Raw genomic sequence first — 25,602 nt, 5'->3', positions numbered from 1 at the left:
TCCTCCTAATGGAAGTAGAGAAATTACATTTCTTTGTTCTTCAAACCGATCACTGTCCAAAGTATACTTCTCCAACCAGGTTTCTCCAATCTGAATTAATGCCAGAACGTGGAAACTGGATTAGGGGCATCTTTCTCAGTAATTTACATAGAGAGTGAAAAAATATTGATCCTAATAGCTATTCCTGTGGCGTCTCAATTGCCATCCTCATTCTCCCAGACCCATTAGTTTTTACCATTATAACCTGGCCCTGTTCAGAGAACTAGCTCTTTTTTCCATCTATAGCAAAACCTGCTTCTGTGCTGCTACCTATGTGTCTGTCTACGTGACTCAGCGGAAAAGAGGCCTGGAGAAATCCACGTACCTCCCAATCCATCAGGCCCCATATGCCTTTATTCTGTGCTCCCTTCCCCACCACATGTGTGCATCAAAGCGGACTGGAAAATAAACTCAAGACATTGGAAGGCCCTAATTCTTTAATACATATAATTGGTCTAGTTCACTGCAAATTCCTCTAGTGTGATACTTAATGTATCACTGAGGTACCTGATGTCTGCTTTTCCACTGAATTTCACAGTAGGGGTCAGAACATTTCCAATTCTCTTGACCAGGTGTCCTGAAAGCCAGTATACCATCATCTGGCATTTCTGTTACCAGAATATAAAAACCCGAATCAATCTGTTGCTAAATCATATATTATTTTAGTCTAGCTTCTACTTTTTCCCATTTGGCCAATTCTCTTTTCATCCCTTTTTAGTTTCCAGTGGTTTTGAAGGTCATATGATTGTTGTGCATTTATTCATAGTGGCACATTCTGGCATGCTTATGTCTGAAGGGTCTCGCAAGAGGTTTGGGCTAGCTAGCCAATATTAGAAAAGAAAGCATGTGAATGGATGATCTCAGGATCAGTGAAGTTTGGACAAGGAACAAAGAACCCGAGACCTCATGCCTAAATCTTGTTAGCATCTGGGGCCATATGTCCAAGAAGAAAATTCAGTCTTTTAAGAATCCATGAACACAAGAAAAAGGATAGTCATGGTGCTAAGACCATGGTTGGAATCATTAAAGACCAGAAACTTTCTCACAAGGTATGTAATGACTTTATTTATATTTACAACACTAGCATTCTAAACACTTCTAAATCTAACTCAACTACGGTCAACGGTAAGTTTTCATTAGAAGCAAAGACTGAAGGAGGAAGAGAGAAAACATTTCAACCTGATTGCCTGATCATCTGGGGTCTTTGGAGTGGAAGCAGTAAGGGAGGGCAGGTCGTGCTACGCCACGCCAATTCATAGGCCACGCACGTGTGTGTCAGAGCAACGGGCAGCTCTACCCTACAGGAAGCACTCTCCTTCTGCTTGGGAAACTGGACTTCTCATTTCCAAAGACTGGTTTCATAATGACCCTCAGTGTCGTAAACCAGGGTGGTTCACTTGTGTAACTGATGGGAGAGCATTTCTAACATGGAAAAATCTCGTTGGGGGCAAATGAAAAGGCAAATAAGACCTCTGGGCAGGCAAACTATAAATGTACTCAATGGGAAATGCAAATTGTGAGATCTAAATTTAGCTGTTTCAGTAAACCTGTAGACATGTGTGGGAGGGATCCCAACAGACCTAGGCCATGAGGCCCTGGGTTTACTTTTCATGTAAATTTCTACCAAAAAAAAAAAAAATCCATTCTCCTTTCATCCATATCCCGTTTCCTTTATTCCTTCACTACGTTAATTCCAGAAAGGCAAATCGACCAGGGACAAGACGGCTGGGGACCAGGTGATGTCCCAGACAGAGGAGGAGAAAACAAAATGGTCAGAAGCAGCCTTAAGTAATTTATTTTCTTCTTTGATATTGGCTCTGTGTGTCCTCTGCGTTTCCCTCCTTCCTTTTCTTCCTCTTTTTCTCTCCAGAGATATAAGGATCAAAATATGCCCAGGACAGATATTATCTGCCAGGGGAGAAGCTACCCTTTGATAAAAGCAACAGAAATTCAGGGCTGGGCTAGACAGGCACAATCCAGTCTCAGCTCCGGAGTAGGGGGCATTTAACAGGATTCCTTCTCGCTGTAACTTAACAGAGGCTAATTTAACAATTCTCTGATTCATCTCAATCGGTGCTTGTGGATGCAGTCTGTATAAGTCAAAATAGTTTTAAACTCCACGAAAACCATGAATTGTTAAATCTTTAACAGAGCCATATGATAAAACTACCGAACCCACCTCTCCCAGGGATGTGATAAGGATCCCCGCCTGCATGAATATAAAAATTCTGACTGCATTTTACATTTATCCTGCAGGACTCAGTCAGCCAAACAATGAAAAGATGTCACAGGAAGTTACACAGTGATTTCTGTTAACGTAAAATTAATTCAGGATGAAGAGATCCTTCCTGTGGGCCACTGAGACAGCACTATCAAAACTGGGGCTGTCCCAGAAAATCTAGGGCAGCAACCCTGGATTCCAAGAGATTGAGGGCAGAAATCCTATCCCTACTTGCGTGTGTTGAAATGTAAAATTGGTTCATCTTCCTGCATTTTGAATTCTTTCTCAGTTATGGATTTCAAGATGCCATCGCTTCAATAAACCGGTTCCACGCCCATTTCTGTTACTTAAGGGAAGCTTCTGACAAGAGTCCTTTCAGGAAGAAAGGAAAGGCGTGAAACATGGAAACGCTCCCACCCCAGTCCTCCAATGGGATTCCTTTAATAAAAAGGTCGAAGGTGTTCTCTGCGAACCTTTCACATTTTAAGGATTATGGGTCAATAAGACAGCACCTCTCTTTGGACTCTTCCAGCAGCATATGACGCCGCTCCGTCAGGGCTGAAGACACCGAGACGCGCTCCCTGAACGAGCTGGTGATGATGAAATAGCGCTAAGTCTCTTGTAAGCCCCGGGGCCTGCTCTCCTCCCACCCTACCACGGGAGAATGTTCTGGATGCAGGGCTTCCTCTCGTCAAAGCCTGAAATGAGGAACATTAGGTACTGGGGCCTTGCACCCTTCTCCTAGGGATTAGGACCAACTTAGAGTTTATTAATGAATTCCTGCAGACTGAAGTAGGGGCTTTCAGAAGGGAAGGAGCGACTCCGAGTCCAAGACCGAGCGGGAGGGGACGAGGGTCACATCAGCCATGGCGCGGGCCACCCCAACTGCGGCCGGACCATCAAGAAGATGAAAAGGCGCCGGCACCACAGCCGCTCCAAGAACTGCTCTTTTGAAACGTTAATAACTCTTCCCAGAGGAGCCTTGAATTTACTTTTTGTTCCACCCAGAATGTTCTGGGCTCTAGAACTGGAGGAGCTACAGCTGCAGAGAAGCTCTACCACGACCTGACCTCGGAGCACATTTCAAGAAAAAAGGAAGTTTTGTTCTTCAGGCCTGTGGCACACAGAGAGAGTCTACGCAAGCCACTTCCCGTTTCTAGCTCTCTTTTGGCTGAGAAATCGCAGGGGTGGGGTGGAGGGAGGGAGAGAGACAGGGAGGGAGAGGGAGAGAAATGTGATCGCTGAGGCATTAGGTTCGGACCCGGGGCTTGGTCCGATCCTCTACTTTCAAACGTTCAATGATTTCTTTCTAGTTACTTAGCACAGACCCCTCAGTTTCCCTTCCTGTAAAATCAGAACAAGCATGTAACTTAACAAGATTAAATAGGAATATTTAACACCTGAGGTTAGAAAAATGTAACTCGCCTTCATTCTACAGTAGACTTTTTTAGGGTGCTATGGTCCTGGGTTATAATTTTGACAAGAACAGAAATATCAAGAGAGCAACGATCCAAGGAGCCCAATTTACCAACATGGGGAGGCTCTGGGGGAGTCTGGGTTCCATGAACCCCACGCCCGCACCTGCCACGTCCTCCACGTACGTCCTTTTCAACCACCAACCTGAGGCCAGAGGCCACCCCTCTGCCTTGCCCGGCTTCCCTATCTTAGGTCTCAGAGAACATTCTGACGCACACCCAACACCCTTCCTGACCCTCTCCAGAAACAGGTGATTCCACCTCCCTGCTCGCTCCCAGAAGCACAACCCTCGGCACCCTACTCTCAACAGCCGCACGATCCCAGTGTCAGGAGAAGCCGCCCTGCCCTCCAGCAATCCTGCCCTTCGTTCCCACCAGCTCTTCCAAAGCAGTCGTTTTCGACCTCTTCCGTTCCCCTTATGTCTTCTGCTCCGCCGGCCTCCTCAGGAACGGGCCGTCTCCAGAGAAGACGGAGGGCATCTGTGCTGTCTACTTCCCTCCGTTAGACCGAAATTTGATCTGCTGTTACTTCCTTCTAACTCCCTTGCTGTCTCAGATGAGGGCCCCTTGTCCCCTGTTTCAATGTTCTTCGGCCACTCTTTTGTCTCCTCAAAGACCCCGATTCCTGTCTTCCTTATGCTTTCAGTATGTCCGTTGGCTTCAGCTCCTTATTGTTTGCTTAACACAAAAATGGCCAGGCTCCTAGAAAGGGCGGCCTCACATGTAAATCTACACAGTCCGTGACTGCTACCCTTCTCAAATGCTGTCACATCCCCCCAAACACCCGAGCCAGTGGCTTTCCTTGGCCCACACGCATCCTTGTTGACTCTTCTGTGATACCTCAGACTCAACACACGGTCCAACCTGGACTCCATGTTCCTCCCCTTCCCCTTCTCTTCACTGTCGACTGCTTTTCCACTCCTCCCAGTGAGGCCAAAGTCCTCCTGTTCATCCCTGCCTCGATTTAGTTATCAAGTCCCCTTCTTTCCAACACTCTCAGGTCTGTGTCACTCGGGACCCCCTTGCCCATGGCCACGGCCAGCAGCGTCTCTGATCAGGCCCCACGTGCTTCAGCCTCCTGGTCTCTGTTCCCTGTGCTGACAAAGCCTTCACTGACCCTCAACTATCTAGGCAATAAAATTCTAATATTTAGGCCTGAGAATTAAGGCCTTCTAAGAACTGGCCCTAGCTTCTATTTCCAGATGTCGTGACCTCCCCCCCTTCCATTTCATTTCATGGACTTCACGTTTCTTTCCATCTCTGGCAGGATTCACAGTTCCCAGGACCCGCCCTGCATTTCTCACCCCACGCCTACCATCAGGCCAGTCCATCCACTTGCAATGTTCAACACTGTCTTTACTTATTGAAATCCAATTTTTCTTTTTCAGGATTTGGTGAAGTTGCCATGTCTCCCTATCTCCACAGCTGCCAATTATTCATCACCCGCCCCCCCCCCCCCAACACTGAACTTCCAGAGTTCAGATAGGCTCCTCCCCTTCCTGCCCTTATCCCGTGGTCTTCAATAGTTCCATTACCTGTGCACTGGCCTCACTGTCCCTATTAGATTTCAAGTTCTTGGGGACAGTGATGATAATAGCAATTATAACAGTAACCATCACCACACAAGCTCCTACTATCTCCAAGCTCTGGGCAAACAAAGCATGTAACTTCATCTGGGTGACCCTACTGGACAGTCTCCACCCTCAGATGAGATTAAGAAACATGCACAAGGCCAACACCCAGGAAGTGGTCGAGCCAGAAATTGAATTTTGGCTTGTCTGACTTCAAAACCGACGCTCTTAACTACTGGGGGGTATGTCTCAGCACCCACAGACTTGACCGGTAACTACTGAATAAAACATCTTCTCCATGAGTCCTAGTAGGTAGGACAGCCAGCTTCTGCAGCTTGCGGACTTTGCCTAGTCAACACATATGCTAATAGGGAGAAGGCACGAACAGCTTAGGCTCTAATTCTTAAAGGATGATTAAAACAAAACAAAACAAAACAAAACAAAACAAAACAAAACAAAACAAAAAACCCAAAAAACAAAAACAAAGTTTTTATGCCTTGAGACTTAAACAGAACATCAGGTGCAAAGCGAGAGAAAAACCTAATTCACCTGGATTACGGAATAACCGGATTTTGTCTCTGTCCTTGGAACTATCAATGTCATTGAGGCAATGAATCATGGCCACTCCAAAAGCCCTACTTAGACTGTGTTCAGACAGAGATCCAAAATTCTGATTTCTGAGGATGTGACATCAGCCCGGGAACACACGACAACTATACTCTGCTGACAGGACCGATGTAAATGTGAGGTCCTACTGTACGTGTGCACAGGAAAATACCATAGGACGCACACAGGCATCGGTGGAAAAGTGGTGGTGGTTGCTCTCTATATGGAAGCGGCTAAGGGCTGTAATCCTCAGAGGGGAATGTCATTATACAGCTCAAATCCCATCACTACAAATACTGTTAAAACAGAGGTATCTGTATAACAAAAATCCTTTCAAGCTTCGGCTGACAGTCCACATACTTCAAGCAATATTTGATGTGAGCCTTGGAGTTCACAGTAATGGGAAATGACCTATATTTCCAAAGGTAAGATCTGAATGATTTCATCTGTAACTGTAAAAAAAAAAAAATTTTTTTTTTTTACATTTATTTATTTTTGAGAGACAGAGCGTGAGCAGGGGAGGGGCAGAGAGAGAGGGAGACACAGAGTCAGAAGCAGGCTCCAGGATCCGAGCCGGCAGCACAGAGCCCGACACGGGACTCGAACCCACGAACCGTGAGATCATGACCTGAGCCGAAGTTGGACGCTTAACCGACTGAGCCACCCAGGCGCCCCTTCATCTGTAACTTCTATCCCATGATAGAATGGGAATGATGTACAATCTAAACCCATGAGCATCGAAACTAAATAAACACAAAGGCAGGAACCAAATCAACCTTGTTCGTAAAGGGCAGAATTCCCTCCTTTCATTCGGGGGAGCATTTAGGTAAAGGAGAAGGCCCCCGGCCCACACCCTGAAATGGAGCAGAACAAGGTTGGTTTGAGGCCTCATCTGAGTGAAGTGAACACATGGAGGTCAAGTACATGAAGACGGACTGTGCCCAAATTCCTACTCTGCTACTTCCTAGCTGGGTCAAATGAGTTTTGCTTCTTAACTTTTTTTTTTTTAATAGAGCCTCGATGTTCTCATCTGTAAAACGTGACGAACAGCGCCTACTTTCAGGATTTTGGCAAGAAGGAAATGAAAGAACTCCTAAAACAGGGCCTGGTGCACAGCGTATGTGCTTAAAAAAGTTTGCTCCTTCATCGCGTCTCCTCCTCCCTCCAAGACTCTGGGCTTATGCAAACTATTTAAAGGAAGTTAGCTGCAAGACATAGCGAATGAAGTTAACAAAATATATAGTCTCAAATGTAGCCTCTTCAAGACAGTGCTCAGAGGAACACTGAGGAAAAGAGAAAATGGTAGAAAAACTAGACCATGCACACTTTCTTGATGGAAAGAAAGTCTTTTTGGCTAAGGCAAGACATGTGTGAAAGCTAAAATGCAAGTAATCAGACAATAGTAAATGAGGTTTGATCACTATGTCAAAGGTCATTCTGAAAAATGCTGAGAAACTGAAATCTGGAGGCACATTTTCCTGGACAAGGATGAACTCATGGTTACTGTTCTAAAAGACTAGTTTACTGCCCCGGCCTAGTTTTCTGCGGGTGCCGTTCTAGATGGTGGGATGGCCCTTCTGGTGACTCTCTGCTCCAGTCTGGTGCACTGAAGTTTCTTTCCTCAGTAGGATACTATAGAAATTAATTATGAAAACAAATTCTAGTCTTCTACATTTGGGACACATGTGGGTAAATAATTTGGAAATATGATCCACAAACATCTCAACATCGCCCATCTGTGATGTCTTAACTCCTATCGAATTTCAGATATTTGATATTTTTTCTAATAATGGGACAACCAAATTTGTGGTGAGAAAATTCCCCCTAAGTTATTTTGAAAACACCCTTGGTGTTACATGGTCTGAGACAGAGAACAGGAGTCTTAGGAACTTAATCTGAAGGCACGTCTGCTCGGCTTTATAAAACGAGTATTGGCCTTAACATTCTTTCAAAGGTTTCTGAACGTGCTATCAGACCTCAGCAACTACAGAGAACAAGAGATGGCCCAGCATTTCTCAGAGTCACAGAGCATCAGTCTTAATGATTATTTAGTCCTGTCCCTTCACCTTCACAGTAAGAAAGAGGCTCAGAAAAGTGTGTGCTAACATTCACGGGTTCAACTAAAGTATACATACGAGCCACACAATGAGTTTGCAGGACCTCTCATGAGAGGCGACACAGAAACAAAATAATAGGGCAGACAGAAATTCCAAGGTGCAGAGAAAAAGAAAGAGCAAGATCTACTGAAAGACAGGGGGGCCCTAGTTCGACAGCCCAAGAAATCAAGAACAGAGAAAGAACAAAAATACTAAAGCCAGGTTAAAACATCGACAAAGACCAAAAGGGAGCAGCGGAGAAGGTATTTTAAATTTAGTTTGCATGGAGCTTACAGGGGAGGACCCCAAAACACAGAAGCTTCAACCACCCGGTAAAGAGGTTTCTCGTCTCTATTTTAACAACCGACACCCCCCGCCCCCCATCACCCTCATCTTAAAATGGAGGCAGTAAAAACCACCAGGTTGTATACACTTGAATCCTACCACTGGTAAGGGCGGAAACCACAAGCGTTTTGAAGGTGTGCTAACTATTTCAGGCCGCTAGGGTGCTTCTTCCCGCCCGAAAAGGCACATTTCACTCAATGATCCCCGTTTAAACCCCAAGAATTGATGTCCCCCTTAAAAGTGTACCCTTTATTCCTGACCCCAGTGGTATTACAGCAACTGTTCCGAAGGCATTTCAGGGTCCCCACAGGCTACGGAAAAGTAAAATGCCATCGTAATTGCACGGGCAATAACGGGAAGGCAGGGGTAGAAAGAGTTCGCTTAGGAAACGCAAGGCTGAGAAACACGGTTCCTTAGAGAGGCAGCTACTCCACCCCAGAGGAGCCTGCGCTGCCTAGAAAGTGACCTCGGGAGAGCAATCACGCGCCTGCACAGAGGCGCGGCCGCGGGCTCCCGCCGCTCCTCCCTCCCGCCGCTCCTCCCTCCCGCGTCCCGGGCAGGCTCGGTCCACCTGTCCGGCGGGCGGGCGGGGAGGAGCCCGCCTGGCCGGAGCACCCGGGCGGCGGCGGCGGCGGCTTGCTCCCCCTCGCGATCCTCCCTCCCGCGGGCGCAGGGCAGCCCCGCCGGCCCCGCGCCCCCGGTGCCCCTGACCGTGCACCCTGCCCCCCACCGCGCGCCCTGCCCCCTCCCCACCGCGTGCGTTCCCCACGGTCTGTACCTTTACTCTGGGGAGGGTTCTGACTCCGGTCCCGGAGGACGTTGATCTGGTAGACGGCTCCGTAAGGCTCAAAAAGTTCTTTCAGCTCCTTTTCTGACCAGGACCGGGGGATTTGTCCGACAAACATCTTAATGGCATCTGGGTCTGGTTGGTCTGAGTGATCCAAAGCGCCGTTCATCTTGTTGGCTGTGCCGTTACTGTCAAAAAGGGAACCGGGAGCCAGAGTTAGGGCTGCACGGTGAGGGACAGGAAGAAAAAAAATGGGGGTGGGGTGGGGGCGGGGAGGCGGAAGGAGGAGGAAGAGGAGCACGGGGCAAAGTGCCTAATGAGTCGGAGAAATTTGATGAACTAAAACAAAGCACAGGCACCATTAGGTTGCTCCGCGGCGGCAGCGGCTGCGGGCTCTCACTGCAGGCTGCTGTTCAGCATCGCCGCCCGAGCACAGGGCAGCGCCCCGCCGGCTGTCACCCGGGGCGTGGACATCTTGAAGCCCGGCTCGGGAGGCAGCTGCAAGTTAAGTGCAGGTCTCGCTCTGCAAGGCTGCCACCAACGCATCCGCAGCGTTATCAGCCCCACATTGGCTCTCGTGTGCAAAGAAGGGCAGGGCTGGATTTCTGCTGGATTCTCCCCCTCCGTCCCCCCCCACCCCCCCGCCCTCCCTCCGGCCCCGCCTTTTGGAGGTTTTTGGAAGAGAGGAGAGAGGTGGTAATAATAAAGTCACATGAAAAGAAAATGAAACACTTGGCAGCCCATCAGATGACTAATGCAAGATGCTGGTGATGAATTTGCAGAGTGCGCGAGGCATCCATGTGTGCATCAAATTAGTACGTTGTTGCTGCTCAGAATGGAAAGTGCTCCAGCAATGCGGCTGGGCGCAGCTGATTGGCTGCCCACACTGGAGAAAAGGGCCGGGGCGGGGAGGGGGCTCCCATTTAAAAAGCACATTGTTTATGGGATCCAGGCACAAAGGGTTTAATTCAGAGAGGCAAAAGCGATCTCAGAAATGCCTGCTTTGTGCTGGGGGGGGGGGGGGGAATGCAGCCCCAGAAAGTTGAGTTCCCACTAAAGGACACTGAATATTTCAAATCTTTCACACTCCATAAATTGCTCTCTGTATATCTGACTTCCAGATGTTGCACTTGAGTTCTAAACAATCACACGTTTGGGAGAGAAAAGAGGAAAGTCTGCCTTTTCTTCTCCTAGCTTCAGTAAATATTTGGGGCTGATACAAAGAGCAAGACCATAAGCTTTTACATATCAATCTTCTTTAATGCTGTTTTCCAAAACCCTCATTTGGAAGAAAGAATGCTTGTTTAGAATTCTGCAATTCTAGTCAACATCATGTAATACGATGATGAAGGCATTCATTTTGTATCTGGATCCCTATTTGAGCTGCAGTAAATAATAAAGCAAAATCCCCTACCTCCTTCATCTACCACCCTCCTCCTTGCAGGCTAAACCCACCTACTCTGCCAAGTGACAAGGCTGAATGCTCTAAGCAGCCTTCATTTGCAGTACTGTGCCCTTGGTTTAGCATCTCATCCTGTGAAAATAAAACGCGCCCAAACAAGTGCACAGCCGCCGGACGAAGTACCTGCAGAGCCATGTCCGTGAGGGTCCGCCAGCCCCCAGCCCAGGAGGCAGAAAGGTCAAACGGGCCACATGGGCGAAAACCTCAGTGCAAATGGCAGGTGTCATTTCAGGGTGGCTTGGGGGTAATAATTTAGAAGACAGTCGAGGATCTCAAGCAGCGTTTCTTATTAGGTTAAAGCAAACAATCCAAGACCACCAGTGTACCTTAAATCTGCTGTGGACCTAGGCTAGTCCGGAGCCCTGAATAAAAAAGACCCCCCCCCCACCCCTGATGGCTAAAAAACAAACAAAAAGGCTGTGGAAAGCGCAAATCCTGAATTTAATTTAATCCCGAGAGGAAAATGATGGCAAAGACTCTTCACTAGGGTCCTGGCTTCAATTTCTACTTCTTCTTATTCCCTCTATTTTACCACTTAATTTTTTTTTTTTTAATCCTTGAGACAAACAATCAGACTAACTTGAAGCACTTTTCAGAGCTTTCTCTAATCAACCTTATTGTTACAAAAAAATGTTCTGCTGAATAAAATATTGAGCGCAAAATCTTCTTTCAACAATTTAGGTGCAATGTAATGGTCGTTTATATTAGAGGTTGATCGTTCATCTTGTTCCTGGGCACCTATACTTTACAAATCACCCTCTGAGAATTCAGTCGGCACCGTAACCCCAGGGGGAGGGAGGTGGATCGGCTCACTGGAGGTGGCGAGGCCCCAGAACATGGTGCAGAACAGAATATGGTGCTCACAGCTCGTTGAGGGACGAGAGTGTGGTAAGATGTAGTGCCGGGACAGGAAGGGCTGTGGCTACCGCTGCTGACAATCAGCTAGGATGAAAAGAGGAAGGCATTGCCACAGGTCTCAGCTAACAGGGAACGGAAGTTCCCAAAATGGGGCTGTTGCATCCTGTCTGTCAAGAGCACGGTGAATACAACGGAGGAGTTAGGCGCCGGGATATTAGTCCTAATGTCTAGAGTTAGGCTAGAGCAAGCATTCCGTAAGTGCCCTCCCAATGAGGGGCCATGTTCATTTCCTCCAAAAATACTCACGGAGGCACATAAAGGGAGGGAAGCGGACAAGAGGGCCTGTACCTTACGCCTTTGCTCTTTATATGGGTAAGTGCGTATTTATAACCCTTCTCCTATCAGCCGTCCTGCGGGGATGCCTTCAGAGCTCTGATCATCCTGAGGCGGCGGGCTGTCAGGGCTCAGGGCACGGGCTCTGAATGCTCGCACCAGCACTTCCTAACTCTGGGCCTTCAACTCTTCATCTGTAAAATGGGAGCAACGGACGTCACCTCACAGAGTCAGGTGTTCATAACACGGTCCACAGTAAGTGTCTCCGAAGTGTTAGCTTTTTCTGCCTTTAAGTCTCTTCTTCTTTGCACTTGTGATACACTAGAGTGAGCGACCATTACAAGCCTTCTTTTCCATTCCATTTTTTTTTTTTTTAGCAGAGACTCAAACACAATTCCTACCCTAAATAATAATAATAATGTATCTTTTAGTGAGGATTTACATGCCAGGTATGGTGTCAGGGTCTTTGCTTTCATTATTAGTAATCTCTATAACAATCCTATCAGAAAGTAGTATTTTCTAGATGCAAGTATTGAAGAAGTTCCTTTCCTAAGATTACTGGCTTACATATTATGAGAGGAGAATTCAAACCTAGGCCCAGTGGACTCCAGAGCACAAAATATTTCTAATCCATCATGTGGCCAAACACTGTGTCAGGTCTCCCGTGGGCTGAGAGTGAATGGCTCAGGGTAAATCTCAGAGAAGACAAGGCCAAGAGCAAATCCCATTAGGTCCCTGGAATCATACTGCCGAATAAAAGGCAACACACACACACACACACACACACACACACCTTTCAACCATCTGTGAAAAGGAGGGGGCCAAGGGCAGAACTTGACAGTCCATTAAGACTATGTTAAAAGCCGCATTTTCTCAATAATAACTTAATGTCTCCATCTCCACACCCCCTTCCTCTCTATCACCACAGGGTCACTTCCATGAACGCCTCTCAGACACATCTACACATCATTTCTCAACTACTTGCCATTTTGCAAACAACTGTTCCAAAGATCACCATCAAATGCTAAGAGCATGAAAAGCATGGAAGTCAATCTAATAATGACTAGTTATCCTACGAACCGCTCCAAGAGCAGAGCTTCTCAATCAAACGCTTGTGTGCAGGACAGGTGGTCCTAGCCCCACAGACCCCATGTTGCTGGATTCCACACCTGGATCCTAATGGTACTACCACAGACTGGTTAACTTGGCTCGAACGCACGCAAGCTCCTCCTCCTTTGTTTATCTGGACTTTAAAAAAAATGTTTATTTTGAGAGAGAGAGAGAGAGAGAGAGAGAGAGCAAGCATGAGCAGGAGAGGGACAGAGTGAGAGGAAGACACAGAATCCGAAGCAGGCTCCAGGCTGCTGAGCTGTCAGCACAGAGCCTGATGTGGGGCTCAAACTCACAGACGGTGAGATCATGACCTGAGCTGAAGTCAGATGCTCAACCGACTGAGCCCTCCCAGGCCCCCCTTTAGCTCTTCCTCCTTTGGACTCCCAGCTTTCTTTTGGCTGACGCTCATTCTTAGAAGTCAGAGACTTACTGACTTCTTTTGTCCTCATGAGGCTGAACATGTTGACACCTCTAAGGAAGCCAGAAATTATGTGTCCAACAGTTAAACTTTTGGGGGTACTTGCCAGAGGCCACGGAGAGCCTGGGCACTCTTCACATAGGGGTAATTACGGGAGCAGATAACACAAACCTCAGGAGGATCTTCTATTTACTAGAATCTGACTTGGGGCTTAGGAAATCAGACTAGCTCACTTCTGTGTATTCCCTAGACATCCTCAGCACCCAGGACAATGCAGGAATTAACTGCAAATTCAAATGTTTATCGAGAGCTTACTCTCGGCCAGAAAACTTTGCCAGGTACGTGACATAAAATACCGCCACAGCCCCGCAAAGCTGACATTTTCATCCCCGTTGTGCAAATGACGCCACTGCAAGTCGAAGATAGAGTGGCTTTATCCGATGTCCCACCCCAGAGAAGAGGTCTGTGCAGAGCCTGGACACAGACGTAAAGACCACCTGTGGTTGCTTAGTATTCCATAAACAGGGCTGCTCTAGGGTGAGGCTTCCTGTAGACTCCGTGGCCACTTCCAGGCCCTCGACAGAACCACACGGATCTCTGTTGGCACCTCACCTACAAACTACAAGACGCTGGACGCCAATTCTGCTTTTGCTCTCGGCAAGGAGCCAAATGTAAGGCTCCTCTAGGACAGATGCCATATGGAATCGGACCACAAGTTAGAGAGCACCAAGCCAGCGGGCATTGGTGGTATCAATCTCAGAGCCAAGATGAAAATATAATGATGTTTGGGGGGAAAAAATGAGAGTACTTGCTTTTTGCTTTTAGCACAGGCACTGACCTACTTCCCTACTCTATTTTTGCGTAAAGAAAACTAGATCAACAGAGGATATGCAAAATCTTCTGAGGTTCCTCTAAGCAGTAAAATATTACAAAAATTACAATAATTCATTCGACATATTATTGTCATTAACTCCAAGACAATAAGCTTTTATATGGTCCAGTGAATTGCAAGTTTCCTTCTAGAGAGTGGTAACAAAAGAATTGATAGTCCTATTCTTTCATCTTGTGGCTTGGAAAGCAACTTTCTGCACTCTATCTCCTTTAATCTATAGGAAAGGAAGAATGACAAACTTACAAAATGAGTATAAGAAGAGATAAGGAGCTGTAAGCAATTGTATCAGTGCTGAAAAAAAGAGAAGACATAAAATGCCCCCTTCAGGATATAGATCAACCCCAAAACAACACAAAAGGGATGCCTTGTCTTGGACAAATTTTGTGTAAAGACAGCTAATTTCCCTGAGGGTTTATCAACAATCTTACTATTCCTATCCTTTTTATCCATCTTATTTTGGTTTTTTGGTGTTTTTTTTTTTTTTAGAATGTCTTGTGTCCACACTGCCCAACTCTGGACCGTGGTGGAAATGCTCTGTAACTGCACAATCCAACATGGTAGCCAATGGTTACAAGTGGCTACACCTGAAATTATCGCAGCTGACAAACAATTTTTAACTTTATCTGTAATTAAATACCTCTAACTGCAAATACACTTAAAAAAACTAAGTAGATTTGAGATTACTAAAATATTATCTCCTCAGGAGGTTTTGGGAAAACCAGAATAAGGGGCCAGGAAAATGACACCAATGCCGGGGGCACCTGATAGCAAGTCTGTAGGCTGGTGGGCCGGATGGTCCTGGGTTCTCGTCCCGGCTCAGCGTGAATGTAACTGTAGGATTCCAATAAACTATGGACCCAGCCTGTGCCTCAGTTTCCTCAGTTGAAAAACAAAGAGAGATAGTTCTCATCTGGCTCTTCATTTCTGTAAGTCTGCGACTGTGGGTTGGGCCCGGATGATGATGTATGGAGAAGATAATTTAGGCAATATGACCAGCTGCCTAAAGCCTGGGGGTGATTCCCCATCTGTGTCTGATGCAGTCCCCTGGGGCTCACAGGTGACTAAGGCACAGGCTGGGGAGCTGACAAGGTGTCACCGACACTGTGCACAGCAGCCTGCAGGCTCAGACGGGGCTGCTACCGGAGCATCATCTCTCTTAATTTGCTCCAATTTTTCCTAATATCCCAACTGTGGTCCCATCATTTCAGTCAGCTGACAGGCTGCTCTTTCAAAGGGCTCAGGAATCGTGGTGTGTGTGTGTGTGTGTGTGTGTGTGTGTGTGTGTGTGTGTGTGTTTATCACTTGTACTTAAGTAATAGCACATGAAGAAAAGGCTTTTTGGTGATCACAGGAAATTGTCCAAGACTGAGCTGCACAAGGCAAAGGCAGAAGGAAGCTGGCCACGAGCCTGGTGCCTTCCGGTGGGCATGGGCTACAGGATGGTCATGGAAGTCAGTACTACCAACGATCTTCTACACTGTCCATGCTGTTGTTGCTTAGTAATTTTAAAACGGAATTCTCTCCTCCATTGACTGGCAATGTGGCAGCCAGAGTCCAGCAGCAACAGTTTCCTACCCTGCATTGTGTTCGACCCAGTGGAGATGTGGACGCGGCCACGTTCAGAAGGCACAATCCTCTATTCTAAACCTTCCCAGCCTCTCACTTTGGGGAAAGGAATCAGCTGTCCTACAACCTCAAGTTCTGGCAATTTCATGTCCTTCTGCAAATGCACCGTTTCAGGGTTACCATGAAGAAAACCTCCATCTTCTACAGTTGCCTTTCAAAGGAGCACCTTTGCCATTGGACTGACACAGCTACTTTTTTTTTTTTTTAACGTTTATTTATATTTGAGAGACAGAGCACAAGAGAGGGAGGGAGGGGTAAAGAGAGAGAGGGAGACACAGAATCTGAAGCAGGCTCCAGGCTCTGAGCTGTCAGCACAGAGCCCGATGTGGGGTTCGAACCCATGAACCGTGAGATCAGGACGTGAGCCGGAGTTGGATGCTTAACTGACTGAGCCACCCTGGCGCCCTGCAGCTATATCTTAATTGTATCGGGATTCTGAGTTGCTGAATGGTTTTGGTAAACTTCGCAAAACTCTGGGTATCTGTTGTCTCACTAATAGGATGAAACCAATGACACTCTTGTATTTACCTGGAAGGTACTGTTACCGTTTGCCACCAAAACTTTGTGTGCCCAGGCCACACCAAGTACAGGATGGGACCCCAAATCTCTGAAGTGAGACATCTGGAGGTTGGCTGGTGAATTCGCAGCACATTAACTGGAGCACACAATACCCTAAGTGGCTGAAGAGGACAAAGCCTTTCTCTAAATGGTCCAATTGTAAAGTAAGTTAGTTTGTGTTCCTCTAGAACAAAGTTCAAGTTCCCTGTGAGTACATATACATGTACTATGTTTATCCCTGTGCTTTGACAAGGTGAAAAAATACATACTTTATTAAGAACATGTAGCACATCAATTTCATTCACAGATGACCCCTGTGATAGGCATCCTCCCTCTGGATTGCTGGAATTAAGGCTGGATTATATTTGGACGGAGGTCTCAAAGTGATCCGTTTGTTTACCAGGGTGAAATGTAAGCCTGGCTCGTAGGAAATGATTCCTGCAGGAAAGGCCACACGACACAGGCATCTGGACTCACCGAGTAAAAGGGAAACCTTATTATCTTCTCTCAACTTGACTGCTAGTAAAAAGCAGATAGCTGGAAAACCCCCACAAAGAAGTAAATTTGGAGGCATCCAGGGGGTACCTGGAGTCTGAACATACAATAACCCTTGCTGGGAAGGCAGTGAGGCATCGGCTCTGGATGGCCCCTGCCCAGGAACTCACTTCGTTCAGTGATTTATCGGAACTAGTTCAGTGCACTTCAGACAGGAGCAGGAGGCATTTGCATAGGGAGAGGTTTTTTAGATGAACTTTTAGAAATGGCAACAGGGCAATAATAGTCACATATAAGATTTATATCGGGCTTCACATTTTCAAAGTCCTCCAGGAGTTCCCATTAATTAATCGTCCCCCCACCCCAAGGCTGAGGTCAGGATTACTGCTCCCACTTTGTAGATGAGAAAACGGAGGGGGGGGCACCCTGGCTCTGGGCGCACGCCCCCTCTAGGTGCCCTCCCGGTCGGATTCACCTGCCCCTGGCTCAGTGGTGCAGAATGCACCTGTCTGCTTGGGCAAGCAACTGTACGTGGTCCTTCTAGATGATGGGAAAACACTGGTTTGGTGCCATCGAGTAAATGAAATGGGAATCATCATGAAGTGAAGACCAAGGTGGGGGAACCCCCCCACACTGAACGCTAATTTTCACCTAGAGTGTCCCCCATATTCACCTGCTGGCAGCAAACGATGTAAATAAGGGGCACCCTGTCTGGTGCCCTGTCCCTCGGTCCTATCCCCCACGCCTCTTGAGACCAGTAACTCCTGCTTCCGCCACTGGTGACGACATTTTTCCAGGAGTTACCCGTGCGGCAAGAGGGAGCTACCAGGGCGGACTGACAACACTGGCCACTCGCTTGAAAACACACCGGTGGTGAAAGCAGACGGCTGTCCTTGGCAGGTTGACGTCAAACCCACCTCAAGTTTACTCTCCCACAAAAATCTGTTTCTCTCCTGCAAATTACACAGTTACGGAAGGCTTGCTTTATGTCAGGCACCGTGCTAGGCTTGAAGGAGAGAGTTGAAAAATAGGTCGCTTATGCCCCGGAGCCGCTCCGGGCCAATGAAAAGAGAGTGCACGACGTGAGATCAAAATACAGAGCGCCAATGCCCAGAAGAGAGCCGTCCGTACATGAGGGGCTGCGGTAAGCCCGCAACAAGTGATTGATCTGGCCGTGGGGACCGCCACGCGGCATTCCAAACGACGCTTCATCCCTGTGGTCAAAGCTTTAAAGGGAATATAAACAAAATCAGAGGGGAAGGAAGAGGAGGTGTGCGTACCGTTTCACGGAGTCGGTGATGAGATTCAAAGACAGAAGGCTAGAAAAGGAGACTAACACTTGGCAGAGCGCAGGCCCGGTGCCCCTGCCTCCCACGGAGCTTGCATTTTGACACCGGGGACTGAGCCACGCCGAGGGACCCAAGGCTGGGACGGCCACCACTGCACTGCGCCCTCAGGCTGCATGGCACAGCCCTGTCCACCACCTGCACTCGCAGTGCCGTGGGGTGGGGGGCCCTGCGCTTACTCTCTTTGCCAGCACTCTGCACTAAGTCCCGCGAGGCTCCCTGCCACTCCCAGCCACGTGTGGGGGCATCCCTTCCCTCCTGGGTCCACTCAACCCCCCCGTCTGCTCTCCCACGGCCGCGGCCAACAGAAAGCTCTCGGCACCGCCTCGACCTCAGCACATCTAACAAGAATCCTTTCCTGTGGGCTTTGCCTCCAGTTTGGTTTCATGTTCGACTTCCCTGTTTTTCTCACCGGCTCCGACTGCCTCCCACCCTGCCCCAAATCTGGGATCAGGAAGAACGTCTTCCACAGACCAGCAGGCTGATCGCCTGCCCGCCCAGACCTTCCTTCCTTCTCTCACAGCTGAACCTACAGAAACGATAATTAACTGAGCCCCCAGGCAGGTGCACAGTGAGACTGTGGAGTCCTCGATGACAGCGATGTCTTGCTCCATCATTAATTCAATGGGTATTTATAAAGTGACCCCATGATCCAGGCATTATTCAAGGTGCTGGAGAGACAGCGGTGAATACAAGGAGGTAAAACTGCCTTTTGTGGAGCTTATTTCTACAAGGGGGCATAAAATGGCAAAATAAGCAAGTCTTCCACGAGATTAGAGATCATCTCAATGGAGAAAAATAAAGCAGAGGCTGGAGATAGGGAGTGTGGGGGAAGGGGTACAATTCTGAACAAACATTCAGGGAGGGTTTCATTTGGAAGGTGAGTATGGTACCTACACAGTGCCCGTGTATCCTCAATTTAATAGAGAAGAAGTCTTTAAAGTAGTAAAACTGAAGTCACGCGCTATGCAGAGCGGAACCGTGATTATAAAGAAGCAGGCAATTCCACCTGACAATCCTCTATTGAATCTAAGGGTCGATACGCCACTTACCAATGAGTTAACGACTCACGCCTATTTTTCTCTAAATGCCCGCTGGGTCCACTTGCCCCAGCAGAGCCACTGTCCCGATTCTGGCTATTCTGGTGATAAAACCATTGCAAAATCCATTCAGGGGGGTCTCCTACTTTGGATGAAAGGACAAAGAGGTCACTGACCTTTGTCCTTGGCCTTGTACTTAGAACTCTAGCTACCCTTCCGTTAAATATTGATCATCTGTCCATCCATTATTCATTTTATCATTTATCAATGGCAAAATTGAATCTCAGGCTGGTCTCTCCTCAACCTGCATTTGGCCTACCTTCCTCGGTCATAAATGACGTGTAATCAAGACGTGCAAGTTAAAATGAATGCCAGCCTGAGGGGTGCAGCCAGCAGCGTGAGGCTTTATATAAATGCACCAGACATCAGCGATGCCACTGTTTCCTTCCACTGATCTGGAAAATCTAAAGCTGACAGCATATATAGGATCTAATTACGTCATATTAATGACAGTTGAGATCACCAAACAGCATCCATTTGTGAAGGGAGACATGTATTTCTGTAGAGTAACAGTTTATTTGATTCAGATGTATTTTTTTTTAAATAATGCCTTCAAACTCCTACGTTCGTGCAATGCCAGCAAGAGAATCAAGACAGAAAGGACCTCAGAGTGGTCAAAATGTATGTCACAAAGTTCCTGCCCTGATGTTTACGCCCTTTAAATCCTTTGGGGGAGCTTCTCAATCCATTCCTCAAAGATTTCTTATACTTTCTGTTGGTTTTTCACAGCCTTGATCATCTGCCTTTCAAACCCACAGGAGACTGAAGTAGCAAATGAGAGGGTTTGCAGTAGGTGGCCCATGGGGTGACAGCCGACAGACAGGCGATTCTGATGGGGCATAGCGGTGGAAAGCCTGCTCTGAGCTGGGGCTGAATTCTATTCTCCAGGAGTTCCCAAGGACAGCAGCACAGCAGAATAATTAATTTGTATAATGGTGATCTTGTCTCATCGAAAGGGTCAAAATTATGCTCAATAACTATGTTTAAGGAGGCAGGGAAATATGTAATTCACTCTTAAGAAGGATTCCTTCAAAATGAGACAATAAAGAGCCTGTGCCTTACGGGATACGCTTTCAACTCTCCTGCAAACTTGGCTAATAAGGCTGACTCATCCCCCAGGGGCTCCAGGTATCTGAGACATTACTCTCTCATTCTAACACACCGTGAGCATCAACATTCAAGATTTGGGGACCGTCTAATTTGCTGTCATTGGATGCAGCGACCAGTTCTGCCAAGACGGTTCGGCTTTTGGGGGTTAACTTTCCTCAGTCATCTGCTCTATTTTTACCAGCTTGCTATTACGGTTCTTGTTGCGTTGGGGCTGGGACAAGTGAGGGAAGTGGGTGGGAGTCTGGGGAGAGAGAGGAATTGCTCCCTTTGGGGATTTTGTTTTTCTAAAGTAAATTATGTTTGTTCACTGACTAAGAAGTAAACGTTAATTCTTTCTCTTTACGACATCACAAAAGATGAGGTTTGTGGTTTGAAAATTGGAAATAAAAGGCCCATAACAGGTGCCTATGATACCGTTCAAGGCACTAATCATGAATTTTCTAGAATCTTTCTGTCCCAGCATAAAAAAAAGGCAACAAGAGGCCCTACGGAGATTGCATGGGATTCCTAGATAGCAATCCACAACGTTCGCCTCTCTGATGGTCTGCTTGAAGACATTGGTAAAAGTAATGGAAAAACAGGGCCAAGTCTGTATCACTACTCAGTGAAGACTTCCGGAATTGTATGCATGGGAGCTCAATGGGTATGTCTCCCTATGAGACAAAATACCAGTGGCCATGCTACAAAACCATGTATCAAGGGTTTGCACAAAGTCCAAATGGCATGCCACTTGGCTAGTTTTTGAGTCCTGACATCACATCTGAAGAGATCAATACCAAATACCACACTTTGATTCAGAAATCTCTAACACCCCCTTCTCTCCCTCAGCATGTCATAAATTCCATTTAGCCTCTTCAATCACCAATTAAAATAGGTTTTGACATTTAATTTGCTTATTTCTTTAAAAACACACCATCAGATCTAACCCTCTAAACAAATAAGAATGAAAATAGGATTATGTGCTAAATTATAATAGCTGTTATTCTAAGAGGCTGAATATCATTATATCAAAATTCCCCATAGCTGATTTTTTTTAAAGCCATTTCTTCATTTTTTGACACTACATCTGGCACAATGAATACAGATGATCATTTGTTTATGTATCTGTCTAACTGCCTCTCCCAAACACAGCCAGATGGAGTCTTTCAGAATCAAATTAATTTCAGATTAATTCACTCTGGACTCACTCCAGTCTCATGACTCTTTGCTTTGAGGCATCAACCAAATTGATGTGAAGTCATGAACTTAAAAGAGCACAGGTTCCTTGAGATCAAGGGGGAGAAAGCAGTACAAGTCAGTGGTTGCCCCCATGCCTGGAAAGAAATCCATCCTAAGTCCTGACCAACATCTTGCTGGGTCAGAATCATCCAGGAAGAATTTCCTTTTGGATCCAAACAGGATCATGGCTAATTTCACATCCAATATTCGCAACGCCTTGAGATGATTCCAGTAGAAATGAGCGACCTAATTACTAACATCAGGACCCCACAATGTTAGGGTAAACTTGCCATACACGGGGAGTCAGGTAGGACACTCGTGAAGCCAGAGAGGTAATTCTAAACACCCAAAGTGCACATTCCCCCTCTCTAGCTGTAGCCACTGAAGCTACTATCAACAAATGTAACCAGGCTTTGCATGCTGTCAATCTCCGTGGATGCCTTTATTACTGTACTTGTTTCAATTGCAATTTGGGTTTCCATGGAGACCCAACAGTCAGCTCTAGAAAATTATAAGATAAATGTCAGGTGGCGATAACAGTGTTAATGAAGCTTCAGTGACAAGAAGCTCTGGGCTTCAAATAATAAGCTTATTTCCATTAGCATATGTATAACCTGTCAAAAAATCTGGAAGAGAGTATTAAAAATTAAATATCTACCTATGTATATTTAAGAGGAGAGGGGTGAGACCCCCCTGGAGTGGCTTAAATTTGGTGGGTCAATCTGAATGAGAGAAAAAAAAAAAAAGTAATTGCTGGTTTCTTGGGAAAATTAGGTACCAGTCATGGGTCCCAAGGTGGCTTTAGCTGTCATGAAGAAATGCCTTACTTCGCCCAGTAATGGATGGAACTTTTTTCTTCGAAGGTGGTGAATCTCTTTTGTTTCTGGAAGCGAAGAGCTCAGCTCGCTAAGTCTGACCACGGCAGATTGGGAGCTTCGGAGAAATAAATGCTACAAGCAGCCTCATGGCAGCAGGATGGAGCCTGCCGCCTCCCCCTCTCTCCAGGTTGTTGGATGACTATAATTAGATTGCTAGAATCCAGAATCCAAAACCACCCTCGAGTAGCCTACAGCCAAACACGGGCCACTGAAAATTCTCCCAGGAAGGCTCGGTCAGGTCAAAAAAAATTGACAACGGCGGACTGAAGTAAGTTTGATGCATTTTGAACATACAGGTTCAGACTGTGCAAGTGTGAACGGCAGCTCTGTTCAAGGACACATTTTATAAAAAGGAACCGAAGGAAAAATAACTTTCCTTTTGTTTGGAAAAGATGATTCAGACATGGAACACGTTTTTTTTTTATATTCTCGTCAGGAACGCCCTTCAAGACCCGGAAGTGTTAAAAGGGTGATCATCCTGCAAATCAGAGACAAAAAGACAACCTGTGCGTGGTAACTGCTCACGATTCAGGACTCTCTGACCTTGCCACAGCATCCACTAGGACTTCTTTCATTGCACCACATGTTTTCCTTCATTTAGTTAACAACTGTGTTTGGAGCGCCAGGCACCGCCGCATGTCACAACACAATGATGAGTAGGACACCGTCACTGCCCTTACGTTTCTCATGGTTTCAGGGCAACCGAACAGCCAAAGTTTTGAACAAAGTATTACAATATATAGATATCTATTCTGCCCTTGTTTGGTCCTTGTTGAAGTAACTCCGTGACTGGGGCAAAGCAACTCTATTTGCACTAGTCTACCCTGGGAACAGTTCAACCCCTCCTCTATCCATTGTATCTCTGTCTGGACTGCTCTAACAAAAATGCCATAAACTGGGTGGCTTATAGACAACAGGTATCTATCGTTCACAGTTCTGGAAGCTTTAAGTCTAGGATCCATGCACTGGCAGGTTCGGGGGCTGATGAGAGCCCACTTGCTGGTTCATAGATGGTTGTGTTTTTGCTGGGTTCTCATGTGATGAAAGGGGTGAAGGCATTATCTTTTATAAGGGCACTAACCGCATTAGGAGGGTTCCACCCTCATGACCTAATCATCTCCCAAAGGCCCCCATATGTCTCTCGATACCATCACCCTGGGCATTAGGTCTCAACATTTGAATTTTGGGGAGACACAAACATTCAGTCCAAAGGACACCATTACTACTCTGGACTCCCTTCCTTCCACTCCACTTTCCAGGAGGAAGATGAACGGGGTCAAACCCGAGGTTCAGGACGTGAACTGTAACCGGCTGTGGTGCTATGGCAGAAACTTGTGGTGCAGCTTTTGAAGAAGTTACAATTTACTGTTTCCCCATCAAGCATTTTCTTTTCCTCCTTAGAAGGCCCCCTGGTAACTCCATATGGCTGCTGTACCGTGTAGGAGGGCTGTCTCCAGGCTCCGAGAGGCGGGGACCTCTCCTAGCTTTGCGAGATCTAGCATGACACAGTGAGGTCAGGGGGAAGCGGGCAGAGAATGAATGGCTCAGGCTAGATGCTCTGGTTATGAGGAGAAAGCCCTTACTACTTTTCCTAACAGCCTGTCCCAATAATCTTTCCTCCCTGACCGAAACAGCCTTGGACTTCCTTTTCACGGAAGCCTTAGCTCACAAAACATAAAGATCTTTTGGCTCTCTTGTGGCTAAGCTGGATCTCCAGACACAGGGGTCCCACGCCATGGCCTGTGGCCACACACAGTGTCCCCTGTGCATATATGATGGTACATGCGTAGGAGTAGTGAAGCCAATACAAGACTCCAGGGTTCAAAATCCTCTCCGTGTCCCTCGACCGTAAGGAATGATCTCCAAGCAAAACAAACCGTACAAAACAAACCAAAAACTATCAGTAACAACAATAAAAGCCTATAGCATCAGCATCATCACACGCTCTCATGCTCCCTCATTTCCCTTCCTGTTAACCCACCCACGGAAAAGGTATGAAAGGAAAAGTAACTCAAGAGCACATAAAACCCAAGATGCTAGCAAAAGGATTCTTTCATAGGGCCACTTCTGAATCTGGAGAATACAACGGGGAAGTGATAACGTTTAAATTTAATAACTCAACGTGAACTACGGGGCTTGAGACTGAAAACTTTTCAGTTGCGGATCAAGGAACATAATACGATGGTACTAAAAACTGGATGAGGAAGCATCTGTGGTCATGGAAACAAAAAGACTGTCCACAGCATGCCTTTGACCAATCAGTTAAATATCCTCAACCTCTTAGAAGCTTACTTTGGACTAGCACCCCTAATTTCCTTTTGTTCCTGTTAGAACCTTTCACAGTTTCCCATCAATCTTAAAAGGCTTTGGAGAGTCCAATCTTGAGACTAGGAAGTCACCTGCAATGATTATTGTTGGTATTTAAAAATCACTGAAATAATTACTGTTATCTTTAATAACAACACCACAAAGCATATTACAATAGTTCTTCAATATTAAAACGATAGCTCTAAACTGGGGCAACCAAAATTACGATCATAATTTTCTGGAACTGACAATATTTGCTAAATAGACTCCTTGAAGAGACGAAGGGTACACGCGTGGGAAATAAATAGGAGATTATAATTTAGCGGCAGAACTTTAACAGTGAGTTCAAAAGTGAAAGCAGGAAAAAAATTGCTGCCTAGGTTTTTTTTGTTTGTTTGTTTTCTTCTCATTGTTGCTTAATGTTGAGAGGCTTGACTACATTCAGGCGGCCCAGCTTAAAATGACATGCAGGCAGGGGACAGGTGACCACTGTGACCAGCAGAGCCCCACCGTCTGCTTTGAAAGGTATCACAAACAGCTGTCCAATTTTGTGTGTTAGTTTTTATAGACAATGTGACAAGGACAATCAACTCAGAAAAACTGAAGAGGTATCAAGCCATTAAAAACTACCATGAAAGAGGTCTTTCCAAGATAACGTGGAATAGATCGTAAATTCCTCCGGGACCTGGGGTGATAGGGTTTGTGCTTATACGAAAATGGGACACACTTATTACAGAAATAGTACTGC

The 25,602-nt window shown here is 46.4% G+C and overlaps 1 protein-coding gene across 10 annotated transcripts in view; it reads right to left on the bottom strand.

The window, feature by feature from the left end:
• CELF2 (CUGBP Elav-like family member 2) overlaps positions 1-25,602 on the bottom strand; it is a 311,282-nt gene that overhangs the window by 158,889 nt on the left and 126,791 nt on the right. For 6 of the 10 annotated variants that reach the window (XM_042991007.1, XM_042991006.1, XM_042991008.1 and 3 more), the window contains one exon: positions 9,132-9,328. In XM_042991007.1, the coding sequence (XP_042846941.1) occupies positions 9,132-9,328 (197 nt within the window). Of the gene's footprint in view, positions 1-4,110; positions 5,168-9,131; positions 9,329-9,499; positions 9,697-25,602 lie in introns of those variants that run through there. The other 4 variants (XM_042991009.1, XM_042991017.1, XM_042991020.1 and 1 more) reach the window with 4 other exon arrangements.

Source organism: Panthera tigris, chromosome B4 (assembly GCF_018350195.1).
Source record: "Panthera tigris isolate Pti1 chromosome B4, P.tigris_Pti1_mat1.1, whole genome shotgun sequence".
Lineage (NCBI taxonomy): Eukaryota > Metazoa > Chordata > Mammalia > Carnivora > Felidae > Panthera > Panthera tigris.
The sequence above is the reverse complement of the archived record's forward strand: the minus strand, read 5'-3'. Positions and strand labels throughout refer to the sequence as shown.